Source organism: Siniperca chuatsi, linkage group LG10 (genome assembly GCF_020085105.1).
Source record: "Siniperca chuatsi isolate FFG_IHB_CAS linkage group LG10, ASM2008510v1, whole genome shotgun sequence".
In the NCBI taxonomy this organism is placed as follows: Eukaryota; Metazoa; Chordata; class Actinopteri; order Centrarchiformes; family Sinipercidae; genus Siniperca; species Siniperca chuatsi.
The window spans coordinates 5,460,781-5,476,990 of NC_058051.1; the positions used below are offsets into that span (position 1 = coordinate 5,460,781).

Genomic DNA, 16,210 nt, shown 5'->3' on the forward strand with positions numbered 1-16,210 from the left:
TTACACCCCCATAACACGCACGCACACACTTTCCCTCACTATTAAACATAATGCAATCATACACACTCAGAACAGTAAGGGCCCACCCACCAAGGAAGCAAGGTCAGTACAAAAAATATCAAGGGTTCAGTAAGTAAGTGTGTGTGTGTGTGTATTTGGGGGTGGAGGGTGTGCGGTTGTGAAACAGTGGCAGAGAGATTGTTAAGCGGGTTGGGGAGTTAGCAGGAAGAGCCAGTGATAGGGAGCATCCATCCATCACAAGGGATGAACAAGAAGCTGTTTATAAACACTCTATACTGGGAATTTCTTAATGAGATGATTCCAGTTTCTACAAGCAGAGCAGGGAGGGGGTCCTTTGTGACTCAGAGGGTGCCAGTTCAAATCCCTTGTGCAACTATAAGGCCCCATGCTGGGAATTTTTATTTTAAGTTCCTAGTGTTTTCCCAATACTTCCCCTATGAATTATTTCTTCTTGCCAATGACACACACTTGTCCTGTAAGAGAATATTTACAAGAAAAAAGATCTTTGGTCAGGTTTCTGCATGTCCAGCTCAAACACACATCAAGAACAACTGTCTCATTTGAAAGGTTCTGTTTACTCTGTGTGTGTGTGTGTGTGTGTGTGTGTGTGTGTGTGTGTGAGTGAGGATAAAGGCTGGGCTGGAGCCAACATTACAAAAAGTGAGATAGTTGGACAAAGCGAGAGGACGTTGGGACGCTCAGTGCAGCAGTAAGGCTCCCACCATCAGCGGTGAGTCCACAACCTCTGCTTCTAACTAACACAACTGCAACATAAACAGAATTGTTCTTAAGCCAACGCAATGTTATTTAGTTATCTTCGACCTAAACATCAGCACGTTAACTCTCCTGCATTTTGAATAAGTCATCTACAGGGGTCAAAAGAAGGGATATTTAACATTACATTTTGTCATTTTTTTTTGCTGCTGTTAGAGTGGATTCTCTTCAAGATTCAAAATTCAGCACTTTATTGCCAGTTCAACATAACTGATAGGAATTTGTTTTGATGAGCTCACATAGAACAAGAAACCTAAGGACATAACATGACCAAGAGGAAGGCATAAAAAATGTTTAAAAATGACCAGTAAAAGCTTTGTGCATAAAAATGTAAAATGAATAAGACATTTGATCCAGTATGGGTGCTATTAGCACAAAACGACTTCCCAGTTATTTAAAAGAAGGTAGAAATTAAAAAGTCAGGTGAGACGAATGCTGTAAAATCTTGTGCTCATTTTTCCGTTGGCCAGGTTGTACACGCTGCATTAAGTAGGGTAGGGTACTGTTTTTATCAGGAATTCAATGTATTTGATTACATCCAGCATACACAACCATTATATCAAAATAGACAGAACATAGAAGAAAATGAACAAACAACATAGTATGAAAGTCCAATCTCAATAACCTCTACAGATTGGAGGAAATGGTTTCAACCAAATACTTTATGTAGACATAACTACCATTTGACAATTTACATTCCTTCTCATGATAAATACCCTCCAACCACACTCACTCACAAATGCTCAAACATAAGCTATGGACTTTATTCATGAATACTGAGGCCACTTTAATGTAAGCGTCAGTTTCCTGCAAGGATCAGTAAACAGTCCAGGCCATTATCGAGCTGCAGCTACCAGCCAGCAGCTCTCTGATAGAGAGGAGCTGGCCACATGGAGAGGACGTCCTGAACGGGATTTATGGTGTGCTGAATTTATCTTGTAATGTGAGTGGTTCAGGACTAATGAGTTTAGGAGTTTGCACATGCCATCAGTTTGTTTTCTTTGGTCTGAACTATAGAGGAAAAGTTGTCTTAGTTGCCTTTTTCTGTTTGGTTTATTTACATTTGTGTTAAGTAGAAACACTGGACTTTCCTCGATTTCTGTGGTGTTCGTCTCATTATACTCCATTTCTTTTTTGTGCACACATTTTCAGGAATCTTGGTGCCCTAAAAGTCTTTCCCTCCTTTCTCCCCCTCTCCTTCTTTCATGACACTTACCTCCCATGGGGCAAGCCCTCATAGTCAGGCCTGTGTCCAACAATGTGTCCAACAGTGTGACACCTCCAGAAGATCCATGGCGACATTTGCACAGTCCCAGATATTGTCCCCATCATTTAGTGTCACTCTCAGCACTGCTGCCTGCTCTCTACTGTCCTTCCATTCCTCAGAGGTCAGAGATAGTTGGAGGAATAGCTGATGGCTTGTTTTGCCACATATGTTGGGACATGACACACTGCTGTTAACTGAGAAATAACAACAGCCTCTTCTTTAGCAATCGATTCATGCAATTCCTGAAACTAACAACAATCTATCATATAGAGGCATTTGTTTATGATACACTACACTTTACGCAGATGATACTATTCTATTAAGTCAGCACATGGGCGTTAAAGAACTGTTGATGGAGACGTTCATTTTTAAGTCTTTTCCATAATTTCCATAATTTGAGCTATGCTTGCAGTGAATGTCTAATTTAGACTAATGCCCAGGTTCACTTAATCTAGGAACTTTCTAGAAACAAAGGTCAACACACTGAAGCAGGGCAAAAATGGAATGAAGAAAATCAAACAAGTTGGTTTGAATTAGAATAATGTGAGTTGATGTTACCTCTTTGGAAGTTATTTGTTAGCCATGCTAGTGGCATAAATCCAACCAACTTTGGTGATCTGCTAATGTTTCCATTAGCGCCACCATGAGGTTGACGTTTTTGGCTTTTATTGAAACATAGCAACAAGTATTAGATGGATTGCCATGAGATTTTGGTACTAATATCCATGGTGGCCAGAGGATGAATTCGAATGACTTTGGTGATCCCCTGACTTTTCCTCTAGCCCCACCATGAAGCTGACATACGTGGTTTTGAGTGAAATGTTTCAACAACTATTGGATGGATTAACATGAAATTTGGTACACAAATTCATGCCCCCCTCAGGATTACTTGTAATAACTTTGGTGGTCCACTGATTTTCCTTCTAGTGCCAACATCAGGTCAAATTTGTAATTTGTCCAGTACTTTGGTTTATGACCAAATACTTGCAATGATCAAATTCTCATCAGCTTCAGCTGCACTTTGGATTTAATGCTAATTAGCAAATATTAGGATGCTAACATGCTAAACTAAGATGGTGGTGAACATGGTAAACATTATACCTGCTAAAGAAGAGCATGATAGCATTGTCATTATGAGCATGTTTTTGCTATCATGCTGATGTTAGCATTCAGCTCAAAGCACCGCTGTGCCTAAGTGCAGCCTCACAGAGCAGCTAGCATGGCTATAGACTCTTAGTCTTGTTTCATTTTGAGTGAACGAATTAAACAATCACTCAAATCAGTTTTGCTGCAATAACTGTCCAGCAAGAACTAACTTGTCTTCTCTATTAAAGTCAAATACATTTTTTATATAAACCAAAATCACAAGTTTGTCTAAGAGGAAAACATACACCGTCAATCCTTAGACCCTCAATTTGGAAAAAGGAAAAATCTCCACAAAAACAATTTTTTAATGGGAAAAAAGAGGAAAGCAAAGGAGGATTCCCTCTTCCAGGACAGCAATAGGTCTTGTATATACAGAATAGACTTCAGAAAAGAATTCACTATATTATATACTGTATATATATATATATTCTCACACTGGGCTCACTGCTTGTCTTCACAAAGTCTTAGAAGAACTTAAAAATAATCTTGAGACCTTAAAAGCAATATTATCAGTGTAATTAGTCTTGTATTTTTCACCATGTGAAGGCAGGCTTGTAGTGTTGAATTTATTTTTGTTCCTCAATAATTCATTTTCTGTTAACCTTTTTCCTATTCTGCAAATTTGTAGTTTTAAGTAATGTTTTTATTTTATTTGGTTTTCGTTAGTTTGATTTTAATTGCTCTGTGATTCAAATCAAAAGCTCTTAAAAATGTAACATTTGGCTTTCTGAATCCTGCAGGCCGCCTTGCAAAATTCAGGTGTTTGTGTGGTTCTATATTACAACAAACTTTGTGGTAGGTTTTTGACATGTAGGACACAATTTTGTTTTGTTTGATTTATTTGCTCTCTTTTAGTTTGTGCTTTCCCCTAAATTACAATTTAACTCGAAGCAGCATTGTCATTGTGCACCGTGTGCACATGTGTACTAATTTACCCTTTGGACATAATCTTCAAAGGAAAGACACTGTGTAGCTAGCAACCGAATTCCTGCGTCATTTGTCACTGAGATCGATCGTAATCACTCCAGTGAAGGCTACAGCTTCAGTGTGCATGATTGGCTCTTCTCTAACCCTGTGCTATCCACCGGTCAGTCCTGGTTCCCATAATGAGCCAGTGAAAGGGATGATATGCGGGTGGGAGGACGCCGTTAATCCTCAGTAAGCATGCTGCATGTCAAACGGCCCTGCTCAGAGATTTACAGGCCAGTGTTGAGGTCACTCCTCTGTCTCCTCTGGATGGTTCAGGCCTCAACTCCTTTCGCTCTGCCCGGCCTGGTTAACTGTCTGTGGGGGAGGCGGAGGTCGTCGAGCCCCTTCAATCTAACTGCTGTCTAATATTAACTGCAGCACAAACAGAACAGCGGTAAACAAAAGGCAGAGTAAACACACTCTCAAGGCTTGGAGGACAAACATGGACAGACACACACACACACACACACACACACACACACACACACACACACACACACACACACACTAAGTATAGTAAATAGTTCAATGTAAGTAATAGGGTTTGTTTCGCATGGATTGAACCTGCCAAAAGCTGCAGCATTAGTCCATGAAATGCTCATGAAAACTTTTAACAGGTGATTCATTGATGGGAATTATTTTATTCGTCTCATTAGATTAAACTGAGAAATTGTTTCCTTTGCCCAGCCCAGCTGTTGCACTCTTGGATACATCCATTCAGGCCAAACCTCAACACATACACACATATACACACATGAGTGTCCCTCACTGTGCCCATGAGGGCATCCATCTTTTCCTCCCTTCATCCATCCATCCGTGCTGTCTTCTGATCTGTGAAGTCCTGGCCAGCTCCAGCTGTTTGGACCACAGTCCCATTCCTGTTCTTCCTGGGTGTCCCCGCTTTCCCTTTCGTCTATCCCCTGGGGACGGTTAAGACCTCCTCCAGCACATCATCCACCATAGACCAAGAGCCTCAGCTGCACTCTTCCTCTCTGCTTTGTAAAAATAGGCTGGGATATCAGCCTGGACAGCTAAGAGACCTGGACGCATCCTGGGGATTGAGGAATGTCTCCATACTTCCCAGATCCTTCATATCTGTGTGAATCCTCTGAGTAATTGTCTGTGTGTGTGTGTGTGTGTGTGTTTATATCTGCATGTGTGTGTGTGAAGATAGATCCCGTTTTACAAGCTAAAGAGAGGATCTTCTGTCCAGATGAGAGAGTGGACTGAGTTGGAGATGAGCTTTTCGGCAGGGGGGTTTCTCTCCGCCGCGGATGGTTACTGCTCCACAGAGCAGCTCCAGTACTATGGTGAGTCCACAGTGACACTCCTGTCTCTGCTTCTTTCTCTTCTGCTCCTCCGTCCACTTTTTGGTTTCGCTGTTGTTTAGCCTTTAACTTTCTCTTCTCAATCTACTTCTGTTTTTTTCTTTGCTTCTCTAAAATAAGTTTGTGACATATTAAGACTTGCAATAGTTATAGATAAAACACTGAAGATGGACTAATATGAGAATTTATGATCCTCTGTCTTAACTAGACTGTTGACATGTGATAACAATACATTTATACCAAGAGTTGAATATAAGTAAGTACAGGAAAGACTGGATATTCAGACATGAGTGGTCATGTCTTATGTGATTTGAATGTGTGGAGACATTTTATTTGCAAAGCACTTTCAGTGTTGTTGATCAGTGGTAAATGAATTCAAATGCTGTGTAACATCATTGGTTTCACTGGCAGGTAGATATTTCTAATCTGGAATAGCAAGGAGTCACAGCTGGTATATTTTGTTTTCTACTGTTGCAAAGGGTTAGTTCACCCAAATTACTGAACAAATGTACGCACTTCAGATAGATTTTATGGTTTAATTTGTCCATGTTTTTTTTAGATATTCACTAATAAGATTTCTGACTACACCTCAATACGATGAATGGAATCAATTTCCTTTGTGGTGCTCTCAACTTTGATAAATTGCATCTATAAAATTCAAAAGCAACCATCTCTTTCTAGCATTGTCCCTGTACCTCGGGGGAATCCACAGAACACACAGTTGGCTGTTTTTATAGAGACTATTTCTTCAGCAGAACGTAGTTCTTATGAAAAATGTTCACTGTTTTTTTTAACCTGCTTCACCTGGGTAAATTAAACCCAAACCATCTGCATGGTTAGATACCACCAGTGTTAAGAGATTTTTTTTTATTTTTTTTGTCATTTGGGTGAACTGACCCTTTAAAGTGGCCTATTAAACTGTTGTGACCTCAGTCCTAACTGGATCACCCATATCTATTCATGTTTCTATACACTCTTATTGACCAGTTTCAATGCATACTATCAGAGATACTGCCATTTCTTTTTACATTTTTTCAACATATGTCAGCTGATTTGTTGATTCAGTCCAATGCTGACTTAACGTGAGACTATGTAACTTTTGAAAGAAGAAATAACACTTTCTTCTTCTTACAAATGAAAAGTTGAATTCATAAGCAATAAAATGCACCCTTGCTCAAGTCATTACACACGGGGGTTTTGCTGCTACAGCTAAACTTGGTCTGGTATGACCAGTAGCTTATGGTGGTTAATGATTAGCAAACTAAGTAAGTGGGTAATTTATACATTATACAACGAAGATGTGACTGCTCTCTGTGTGCAACGCAACCTTATCTCATTCACTCTCACAGTTGATGAATGAATGTCAAGCGTTTATTTACCGCCTTTGAGAACTCAATGACATGAAAAAAATTGTTCTTGAAGAGGTTCAGCCTGCTCACTGCATTCACAGCACGCAGGGAGGCTGAGCGTGCATTGGAGGTATCTATACAGTATTTATACTGACGTGTATCATCAACAAATTCCCCTTGTTGTCTGCCCTCCTGCCCTTAGGAGCAGGGGGTGGGGTGGGGAGCTATGTGTGTATGTGTGTGTGTGTGTGTGTGTGTGTGTGTGTGTGTGTGTGTGTGTGTGTGGGGTTGTTGGTGTTGTTTGGCTCCCTAGTGTGCGTGGGATGGAAGAGAGGCTGAGGAGTGTTTAGACAGGGTTCAAATGGTTTACAAACAGTGCGAATCACAGTCCTGTCACATGCCGAGAAAGCAAGGACCCCCCCCCAAACCATCACCGCCATAGTCTGGTAAAGACAGGAAACATCTGGAGAGGGAACGAAGGAGAAGACAAAAAGGAAGGAGTACAGAGGGGTTAATAAGTTCCCGTTAAAGTGATGATTCTTCTTTCGGACATTTACTCGACCAGAGCAGGGGTGTCAATCAACTAAATACACCAATTTTCTACATCTGCTGTCATTTGTCATCAAAACTTGAAAAGTACTTAGATGAATTCGAGGGTCCAAAATGTATCAGTTTTGATGACTATTTGTCAGGTTGAAGACAGATGACTAATAGATAGTCACAGTGGCAAAGTATTGAGAGTAGCAGCCCTTACCACACGTACAGTAAAAGGCCCTCCTACATACCAGAGCAGAGTTGCTCTGCTGTAAAAAAAATAAAAATAAAACTAATTTAAAGGAAAAGTTCGACATTTTGGGAAAAATTCTTCTTCACTGTCTTCCTGTGACATAGATGAGAAGATTGATACCACTCTCATGTCAGTACACTACATATGGAGTTATACCAGGCGATAGTTAGCTTAGCTTAGCATAAAGACTGGAAGCAGGGGGAAACAGCTAGCCTGGCTCTGTCCAAAGGTAACTAAATCCGCCTAACAACACCTCACTAATTAAGACATAATATCTCGTCTGTTTTGTGGTTTTACTGGAGGCCATGTGTTGGACTATTCCTGGACCGAGTGCAGTGACTTCCTAGAGTTGCTGTTTCCTTTTTCCAGTCTTTCTGCTGAGCCGAGCTAACCGGCTGCTTGCTCTAGCTTCATATTTAGCGTACAGATTGGAGAGTGGTATTGATCTTCTCATCTAACTCTCAGATCAGACTCGGTATCAGCAGATACTCCATATTAAAGCATAATGATAAAAATGAAATGTGATCAGGACATCCCTACTTTTGACTGAGCCTTGTGACTTTTCAACAAGAATACATTTTTATAACAGTCACTTCAAATAGAGGCTCTTGCTCACAGGCCCTTAGCCCTTGGCCCCGGAGCCTCTGACCGGGAGGCCGGTCCAACAATCTATCCATTGTCATCAGGGTTACAGTATCTTCACTTAAGCCATTCTAGGGACTAAAAGTCAGGATATCACGACCTTTGCTGTTTAGATGATGACCATTCCTTTTTTATTTTTATTCCTACGACTTTATGGGAGTGTAATACTAAATCATGTACCCCTTTAACAATGCTACAGAGCTACAGGGATGGTTGGTTGGTTTCCCTGTCAAAGCTTAACGGCACACTTCAACCACAATTTAAAAGAACACACATTTTTAACATTATCAGATTGATATTATTATCAGCCCTCATCTTCATGCAACATGTTTTACCCTTTAAATTTCCATCTCCAGCAGTTCTGAGACTCCTGACATTTGGGTGGGCTTTCCATTTAATCAGTGCATAACAGATCCCACAGCAGTCCCAGTTGTACTGGTCCAGCTGTACTTTAAGAGGCTGCCAGTGGTCACACATGTTTTCTCAAAGGAGACAGGACATGCAAAACACAAGCTGCTGACCCAACTCAAAGACGTTTCAGTCCGTCACAACACTGAATGGCCATTACAGACTGAATGAAACATCCAGAAAGAGCATCAAAAATCCTAAATGGCACAGGAAGCTCTCAGCTGCATCCTGTTTCAGCAGTCTGAACAAGTTCACAAGGTCTCACTCTCAGCGTTTTATTGTATCCCCCAAGAGCCATAAAAGCAGTGAAGTCACACGAATCACGTAAGACCACATTCCTACGATGCTCTTTGACTTAACACGTAACAACGCAATTTCATTGCTTGAAATCTTCATTCATGTTTCTGGTCTTGCTAATGCAGTTGTTATGGCTGAAAATCAGTCTTCCTTCATTGTTCTGTTTTTTTGTTGTTATTCAGATATGTGTGTGTGAAACATTTTTAATGTTTATGGTACTGACCAGATTACGTTTTTGGGAAGGATACCTGCTGGACGTCAGGGAGATGCACAACATAGTGACTGATCAACCTCTCTGTTTACAAGTAGTATCCTGGTTATGATTGGGGTTTTGGAGTATCCTGGTGATGTATTGTGCATGTAAACTTATCCTGGTTTTGAGAAACCCGGATATGCTACTTGGAGTACTCCTATAGAAACCATTATACTGTGGCATGTAAACACCTTATCCAGGTTTCTGAACATTCTTTGTTGGTACAGAACATAGTGGCTGAGATGGTGAGAAATCAAGACAGAACTGTACACAGATGATCATAAACCTGGATACTGTTAGAATCATGTATACAGAGAAATTAATAACCAGGTTGCTCATGTTCCACGTCATCATCATCAACAGTTTTCTAAGAAGTTCAAATTCCCTTTTCATGTGGTCTTTAAATGTCAGGTCAAATGCCTAAATAATCTTGCTTGCATCATTTTCATTTGTTTTTTTGCTAGAAATATTATAAGGAAAACTGAATCAGATCATAAATCTGAACACAAAATTGCAAAAGCCACATTGAAGTGGTCCACATCTGCAGGTCTACACAGTTCACTCATTAGTCATAAACTTAAATTTCTGACATACATAACAATTAGTACAAGTTTTTGTTCCTGGACTTCCATTTCATTCCATTTCAGACATGCTGGGTGACCCTCTGGGCTACCCCCTGCAGGACCCTGACCTCCAGCTGCTCCCTTACAGCCAACAACAGTACAGCACCGCCAACCTGCCCTTCTCCCTCTATGGCTCTCCGCCCTCCTCCACCTCGTCTCCCTCCTCTTCTTCTTCCTCCTCACAGCCCTGCCATCCTCTGTACCACTACAGCCCTCATTGCCTGGAGGCCCCCTGTGAGCCCAGCCCCGAGCCCCACTGCGGGGGCCTGGCTCAGGGGCTCGGAGCAGTAGGACTGCCGCTGGGGCGGAGGACACGGGTAGGGTCGGGAGGGAAGAGCAGAGGTCAGGACGAGCTGTGTGTGGTGTGTGGAGATAAAGCATCAGGGTATCACTACAATGCTCTTACCTGCGAGGGATGCAAAGGTATTTCTCACTTTTCACTTTTGTATTCTATCTTTTTATTCTTTTCTCCAATGCTGTATAGTTGTATTCTGAAAGCTAATCTAGTAAGATTTTGTTTCAACCTCACCTGGTCCTTCTTTTCCCTTCTTTACCTGGATGCTGTAGGTTTTTTTAGGCGTAGTGTGACTAAAAAGGCTGTGTATCACTGTAAGAGTGGCGGTAGCTGTGAAATGGACATGTACATGAGGAGGAAGTGCCAAGACTGCCGACTGAGGAAGTGCCGCGCTGTGGGAATGCTGGCTGAGTGTAAGTGACCTCTACTATACTTCAACGACATGAAATTAAATGTAAAACATCATGTAATAAATGAAAATGATTGATGAGAGTAATTAATACCTCCTAAAATAAAATTCATTTAACTGATCTGGCTGGTTTGTTGTGAGTCTGAAAATGCATATTTTTTCTTAGGCCTTCTGACAGAGGTGCAGTGCCAGTCCAAACGACTAAGGAAAGGAGGTAAAGATAGAAGACAGGAGGAAGAGGAAAACACAGACAGTAGAAGGGTCAGCTCTACTAGCAGGCCACCTGGACAGGTACTATAAAGCAGGACTGACTTAGTCTGTTCTTGATTGGATGGCAGATGGCAGCTTTTTTAGCCATGCTAGTGGCATGGCCCCGATGATTGCAATGCTGGTCTTTTAGTTGGCCCACAATTCTGGTCCAGACTGAAATGTCTCAACAAGTATTGATTGCCATGAAATTCTGTACAGATATTCATGGTCCCCAGAGGATGAATCCCACCGACTTTGATGATCCCCTGACCTTTCCTGTATGGCCAATATGACGTTGATGTTTTAGTTTTTTAGTGAAATGTCTCAGCCTCAGCTGTACTTTGTATTTAGTGCTAATTAGCAAATATTAGCATGCTAACACACTAAACTAAGATGGTGAACATGGTAAACACTATTCCTGCTTAGTGTCAGCCATGTTACCATTGTAATTGTGAGCATGTTAGCATGTTGACGCATTTAGCTCAAGGTACCACTGCGCTGAAGTACAGCCTCACAGAGCCGTTAGCATGGCTGTAGACTCTTAGTCTTGTCTGGAGATTGTTGATTGTATAGTTGTTTAGTTTGAATGTTGGGTTGAAGGATGCTGCCGTGATAGCGCTTTAAATTTATTAAATGCTTGGTTGGTCAGTTGGTTGTATGATTGACTGTTATTGACTGCAATTTGGATAAAATCCAATTTCATGGTACATGCAATTTTATTTTGCCATATTAATATATATTGTGATATACTACATTTTGTTTTTGGACAAAACAGCTACATGGGAATGTTTGTTTTAGACTAATCTAGCAAATTAGATACCTGGCAAATCTAATAGTGCCACGAAGCAGTCCTGCTCATTGATTTGTAACATTGCCCACAATGCCCTAATACACTTTTACACATTTTATAGACATACAAATTTATATCGTTTTATGGTATAGTGTCATATCGCCCAACTCCTATTGGTTGAACAATTAGATCACACTGATGATAGGTTGGATTCGTTAATCCACTGGTTATATGGGTTGTTTGTTTTTATGATGTGATAGGGTGGTTGGCTCTTTTTAAAAAAAATGTTTCTGTTAAATGGTTTGGTTGATTGTTTGTTGAATGGTTGGTTGGCTGGTGACCACGTGGTTGGTTGATGGTTCAGAACACAGAGGATTTGATTAGTGAAATGGTCAACATGTTGTTTTGTTGGTTGGTTGGGTGCTTGGCTAGTTAGATCCTTGGGTGGTTTGTTGGATGGTTGGTCATTTTGTGGTTTGGTTTTTGGCTCGTTAATTGGATGGTTGGATAAATGATTAGCTGTGTAGCTGGTTGGATGATTAAACAAAACCATATAAGACCAGTGTAAACTCTCCTCCCCCTGCGGTGGTCAAATTCACACAACATTTATCTTTCATCTTAATGCACTTTCTGTCCTGTAGTTTTAACATGGGGAAATTATATCATAATCTTGATACTAGTTTAACCTTGTGTTGATTGATTTGTTGAGTCTCTGTAATTAATATTATAAAGAGTACGGTCTAGACCTGCTATATAGGAAAAGTGCAATGAGATAACTTCTGTTATGAATTGGCGCTATATAAATAAAATTGAATTGAATTGAACATCCATCTGCACCAGGCTTCGTCTGCCAGTTTAACCCGAGAACAGAAGTACATTGTGGACAGGATGGTGGAGGCCCATCGACTGTACAGAGCACAGGACAGCAGCCATTGCAGGGTAGGTCACAGTGTGGAAACACTAGTTGTACTTTCAAACCAGAGTTACATTTTTTATGTTGCCCTCTTGGTTTCTTGTGTTTGTTCAGTTGTTTGAGTGGCCATGTACAGAAGAAGGGGAGGGCTTGTCTGATGTTGCATCGCCCCAATTACAAAGACTGCTACAGTTTGCCAGGACAGTGCCAGGTAAGACGGGAATGTATACCCTCAGAATCTCTAATCTGCTTTCTGCTGTGTTCACTTGAGAAAGAAATATAGAATCTAATAAAGGGAAAATATGATCAAATTACAAGGAAATTTAAAGGAGAGGTGCTATCTGTTGCTCTGTGGCACTCTCCTACAGTATGTTGAGATGAAGTAGCCCTTGTAGCTGAAGCCCTGCACTGAGTTTTTAGCCTTGCTCTATAGATGGCTCTAGGGATGGCAATGTTGCCCTATTGGTCCACCACTTTGGTCCAGACTGAAATATCCCAACAATCATTGGATGAATTGCAATGATAATTGGTAGCCTACACACACTTTTTTTCCCTTCAGGATGAATTGTAATAACTTTGGGGATTCTCTGACTTTTTATCTAGCCCCACCTTCAGGTCAAAATTTTAATTTGTACAATACTTCCATCAGCCTCAGCTGTACTTTGTGCTTATTGCTAATTACCAAATTTTAGCATGCTAGCACGCTTTCCTAACATGGTGAACATAGTAAACCCCACAGAGCCACTGGTATGAATGGCTTTAGACTCTAGTGTGTTTCACTGATCATGTCAGAAATGACCAGTGACCTCTTAAAATGCTTTGCATTAGGATTTTAAAACCAGTAGTGCCAGTATAATCAATACTAAGCTACTATGAAGTTCCTGCAACTCTCATTTCCCATAATTTCCTATCTGGGCACTATAGGTTTTAGCAAATGCTATTCAAACAGGACTAAATAGTGCAGAGAGATTATATTTATCTGCTGATTTGGTGCTCTAATGATTATTTACGGCACCAGGGCTGTGTATGATGGATTGGCGTGAAATTAAAAACAGTTTAGCCATGTTTATGATAATGAAGGAACATGTCACCCAGTGCAACAGTGTGGCTAATTGATGTGTTTTAATGGTTTTTCAACAATGGATGTCTATGGTACAGAGGAATAAGTTATATCAGACTTTGGCAACACATACAACATTTGTCAGTAGGATCAATTCATTGTTGTTTTTGATCTTTTCATGGGATTTTTGACAGTAAGAAAAATATCCTTTAAATATGGATATTTTGACAAGATTTCTGGGGACTAAAAAGAGCAAAAACAGATGACTGCAAGGAAACAATGAATGGATGATTTGTCTGTTTTTTTTGGTCATGAAATTAAAATGGTTCATCCCATATGGAATTCCATGGCGCATGATAATACCACACATTAATAAGGACTTCCAAGGAAGTACATACTGCCATCCATCATCACAGCCATTGTGTTGAGAGAATGATAACGTGATTAAAACATGTAAATACAAAGCAGAGCCTCATCAAATTCGGTAATTTAAAGGTGGGGTATGCGATTCTAATCCAATACGCGTCTTTTTGTCAAATTTAGCAAATATCTCCTCACGGCCCGCTAGCTGTCCGTTCTGTGTGTGCACTGAAAAAAAATCTGGTGTTTGTACACAGCCCTGGCTCTGTAAATGGGAAACATACAAAGTGGCTCGGACCGAGCCACACAACACTATTCCAGCCATGATTTATGTGTCCGGTAACGTTAAATGACTTGCCCACGGACATTCAGCTTACTTTCTAGTTTGCCAAGATATGCTGTTGTTGTTGTGATGTTAGCCATGGTAGCAGGAGAGTTGTGAGTATCGCTGTCTGGAGCTGCTGTGCTGGCTCTGGGAAACCGTCTCGTCCTCTCTGGCTGTTAGCTTCACAGCAGCAACTGTAGGGACAGTTTGCTAACCCACAACCTAGCTAACGCTAGTTACATTACTTGCTGTGTCGTTGTTCGCTTTATATCATGGTATTTGTTATGATATTGGATTTCTCCAGAAACACATTTCACTCATAGGAAATCCTGAAAAAATCAAATAAACAAATGCTGTATATAAAAACAAATAATGATGTTCCCGTCACAGGTTTTGACCTCCTGGATTTTTCAGACCAGCGCTCTCTCTTGTCTGTCTCTTCACTGGAGGTCATGTTCCTGCTCTCAGCTCAGCAGTTCTCCCACAACCCAACAAGCCCCAGTCCAGGTGAATAAACCAACAGACAGGCATTTATGAACCATACTTGCATTTGAGTCGGTATGAAGCAAGTTCAGTCTGATATTTAGTAAAAAAAAAATTGTTTCTTTTTCACTATTATCAGCCCTGCAGCTTTTCAGTATGTCAACACACAACTGGCTGAGAAATGTAGAGTCAAAGGAAAGCAGCCACAGTAGGACATTGGTCAGCTCAGGTGAATCCAGACATGCACTCGCTCAGAGAATATATAAGAGCTTACACGCTTTGAAAAAAAATAGTTAAAGATATTTCACATAAAAATTAACAATTTCCTATTTGCTGGTGTGAACAGGAGGCAGTGAGGATCTCTTCGGGCCAGTGCTCAACTTCTTCCACAGCATGGAAATGCTGCGGGTGACGGAGGCTGAATACACCCTCCTCACTGCTACAGCTCTGCTCTGCTCAGGTCAGACCAGGAATCTATGCTCTCTAATTTGTGGATGTTTGGTCTGAAATAATCCAATCAGCTGTCAAGTCAAGACATGTCGATGCTCTATTCAACTGTAAAAAAAATCATTAGCTCTTCAGCAGGTTGTGATAGTAAAACGACGCCTCTGAATGATTCACTCAGTCTGTCTCACAGGGTCTGACTATAGACATTATCAAGGCTTAAAATGGCTTTGCTGCTTTCATGCTCTGTAGGGGTTTTCAAAGTCTGACAACTGCTCCCCCCCATGCAACACAGTTGACGTTTCCATACATTAGGTGTTTGGCAACTTGAATGTGGCAGTCCATGTTTGGATATAAACACAAAGAAACTCAAGATCTCATCTATGTTTTAGTGTTATGAACCTGTCTCTCTGTCCTGTAGACCGTGCATCCCTGCAGGCAGCCAGCTGTGTTGAGAAAATGCAAGAACTGATCCTGGACATGCTGTCCAGGGTGTGTGGGGCTCATGTTGGAGCTGCGTGCGGGAGACCTCAGCGGTTTGGCCGCCTGCTGGGCAGACTGACGGAGTTGCGAACCCTCCGTCACAACTACCTCCTCCTGACGAGACAGCAGCTTGGACACTGACAGAAATGGTGAAAACCACCACTATCATCTCTGGGGAGTTTCATGTTTGAATTTAAGGACTAGATGGTTCTGTATGAGCTGAGAAATTGCGCAAAAACATTTTAGAAATGCAAGCTTTTCACCTGATATTGATCAGATTGTGTTGGATTCTTTGGTCTCAGTTTTTGAAAATCACACAAATCTTTCACCATCTTTTCAGCTGACTTCAGTTCATTCAGACCTGCAGTCATTATTGAATTTTAGCTTATGATGGGACTGAAATGTGTTTGTGGACTGCTGCATTTTAATGGGACAAAAGATATGTTTTAGGTCTTTTTATAACTGTTGTATACAGCTAACATGTAACAGTACTTTTCACTATGCTGAGTAATGTTAAAATAAAATGAAAAATTAA

At 40.8% G+C, this 16,210-nt stretch overlaps 1 protein-coding gene across 2 annotated transcripts; it reads left to right on the forward strand.

The window, feature by feature from the left end:
* The first annotated feature begins 621 nt into the window (after window positions 1–621).
* Window positions 622–16,210, forward strand: nr1h5 (nuclear receptor subfamily 1, group H, member 5). 2 transcript variants are annotated; one of them, XM_044211694.1, is made up of 11 exons: window positions 622–751; window positions 5,352–5,487; window positions 9,889–10,287; window positions 10,432–10,572; window positions 10,735–10,859; window positions 12,448–12,546; window positions 12,635–12,731; window positions 14,656–14,772; window positions 14,888–14,977; window positions 15,095–15,208; window positions 15,614–16,210. In XM_044211694.1, exons 2-11 carry the CDS (start codon window positions 5,391–5,393, stop codon window positions 15,814–15,816), a joined length of 1,482 nt encoding a protein of 493 aa, XP_044067629.1. In that variant the 5' UTR covers window positions 622–751; window positions 5,352–5,390; the 3' UTR covers window positions 15,817–16,210. The 2 variants fall into 2 exon arrangements, with proteins under 2 accessions (XP_044067629.1, XP_044067628.1); XM_044211693.1 differs by having other exon boundaries at window positions 627–751; window positions 5,348–5,487.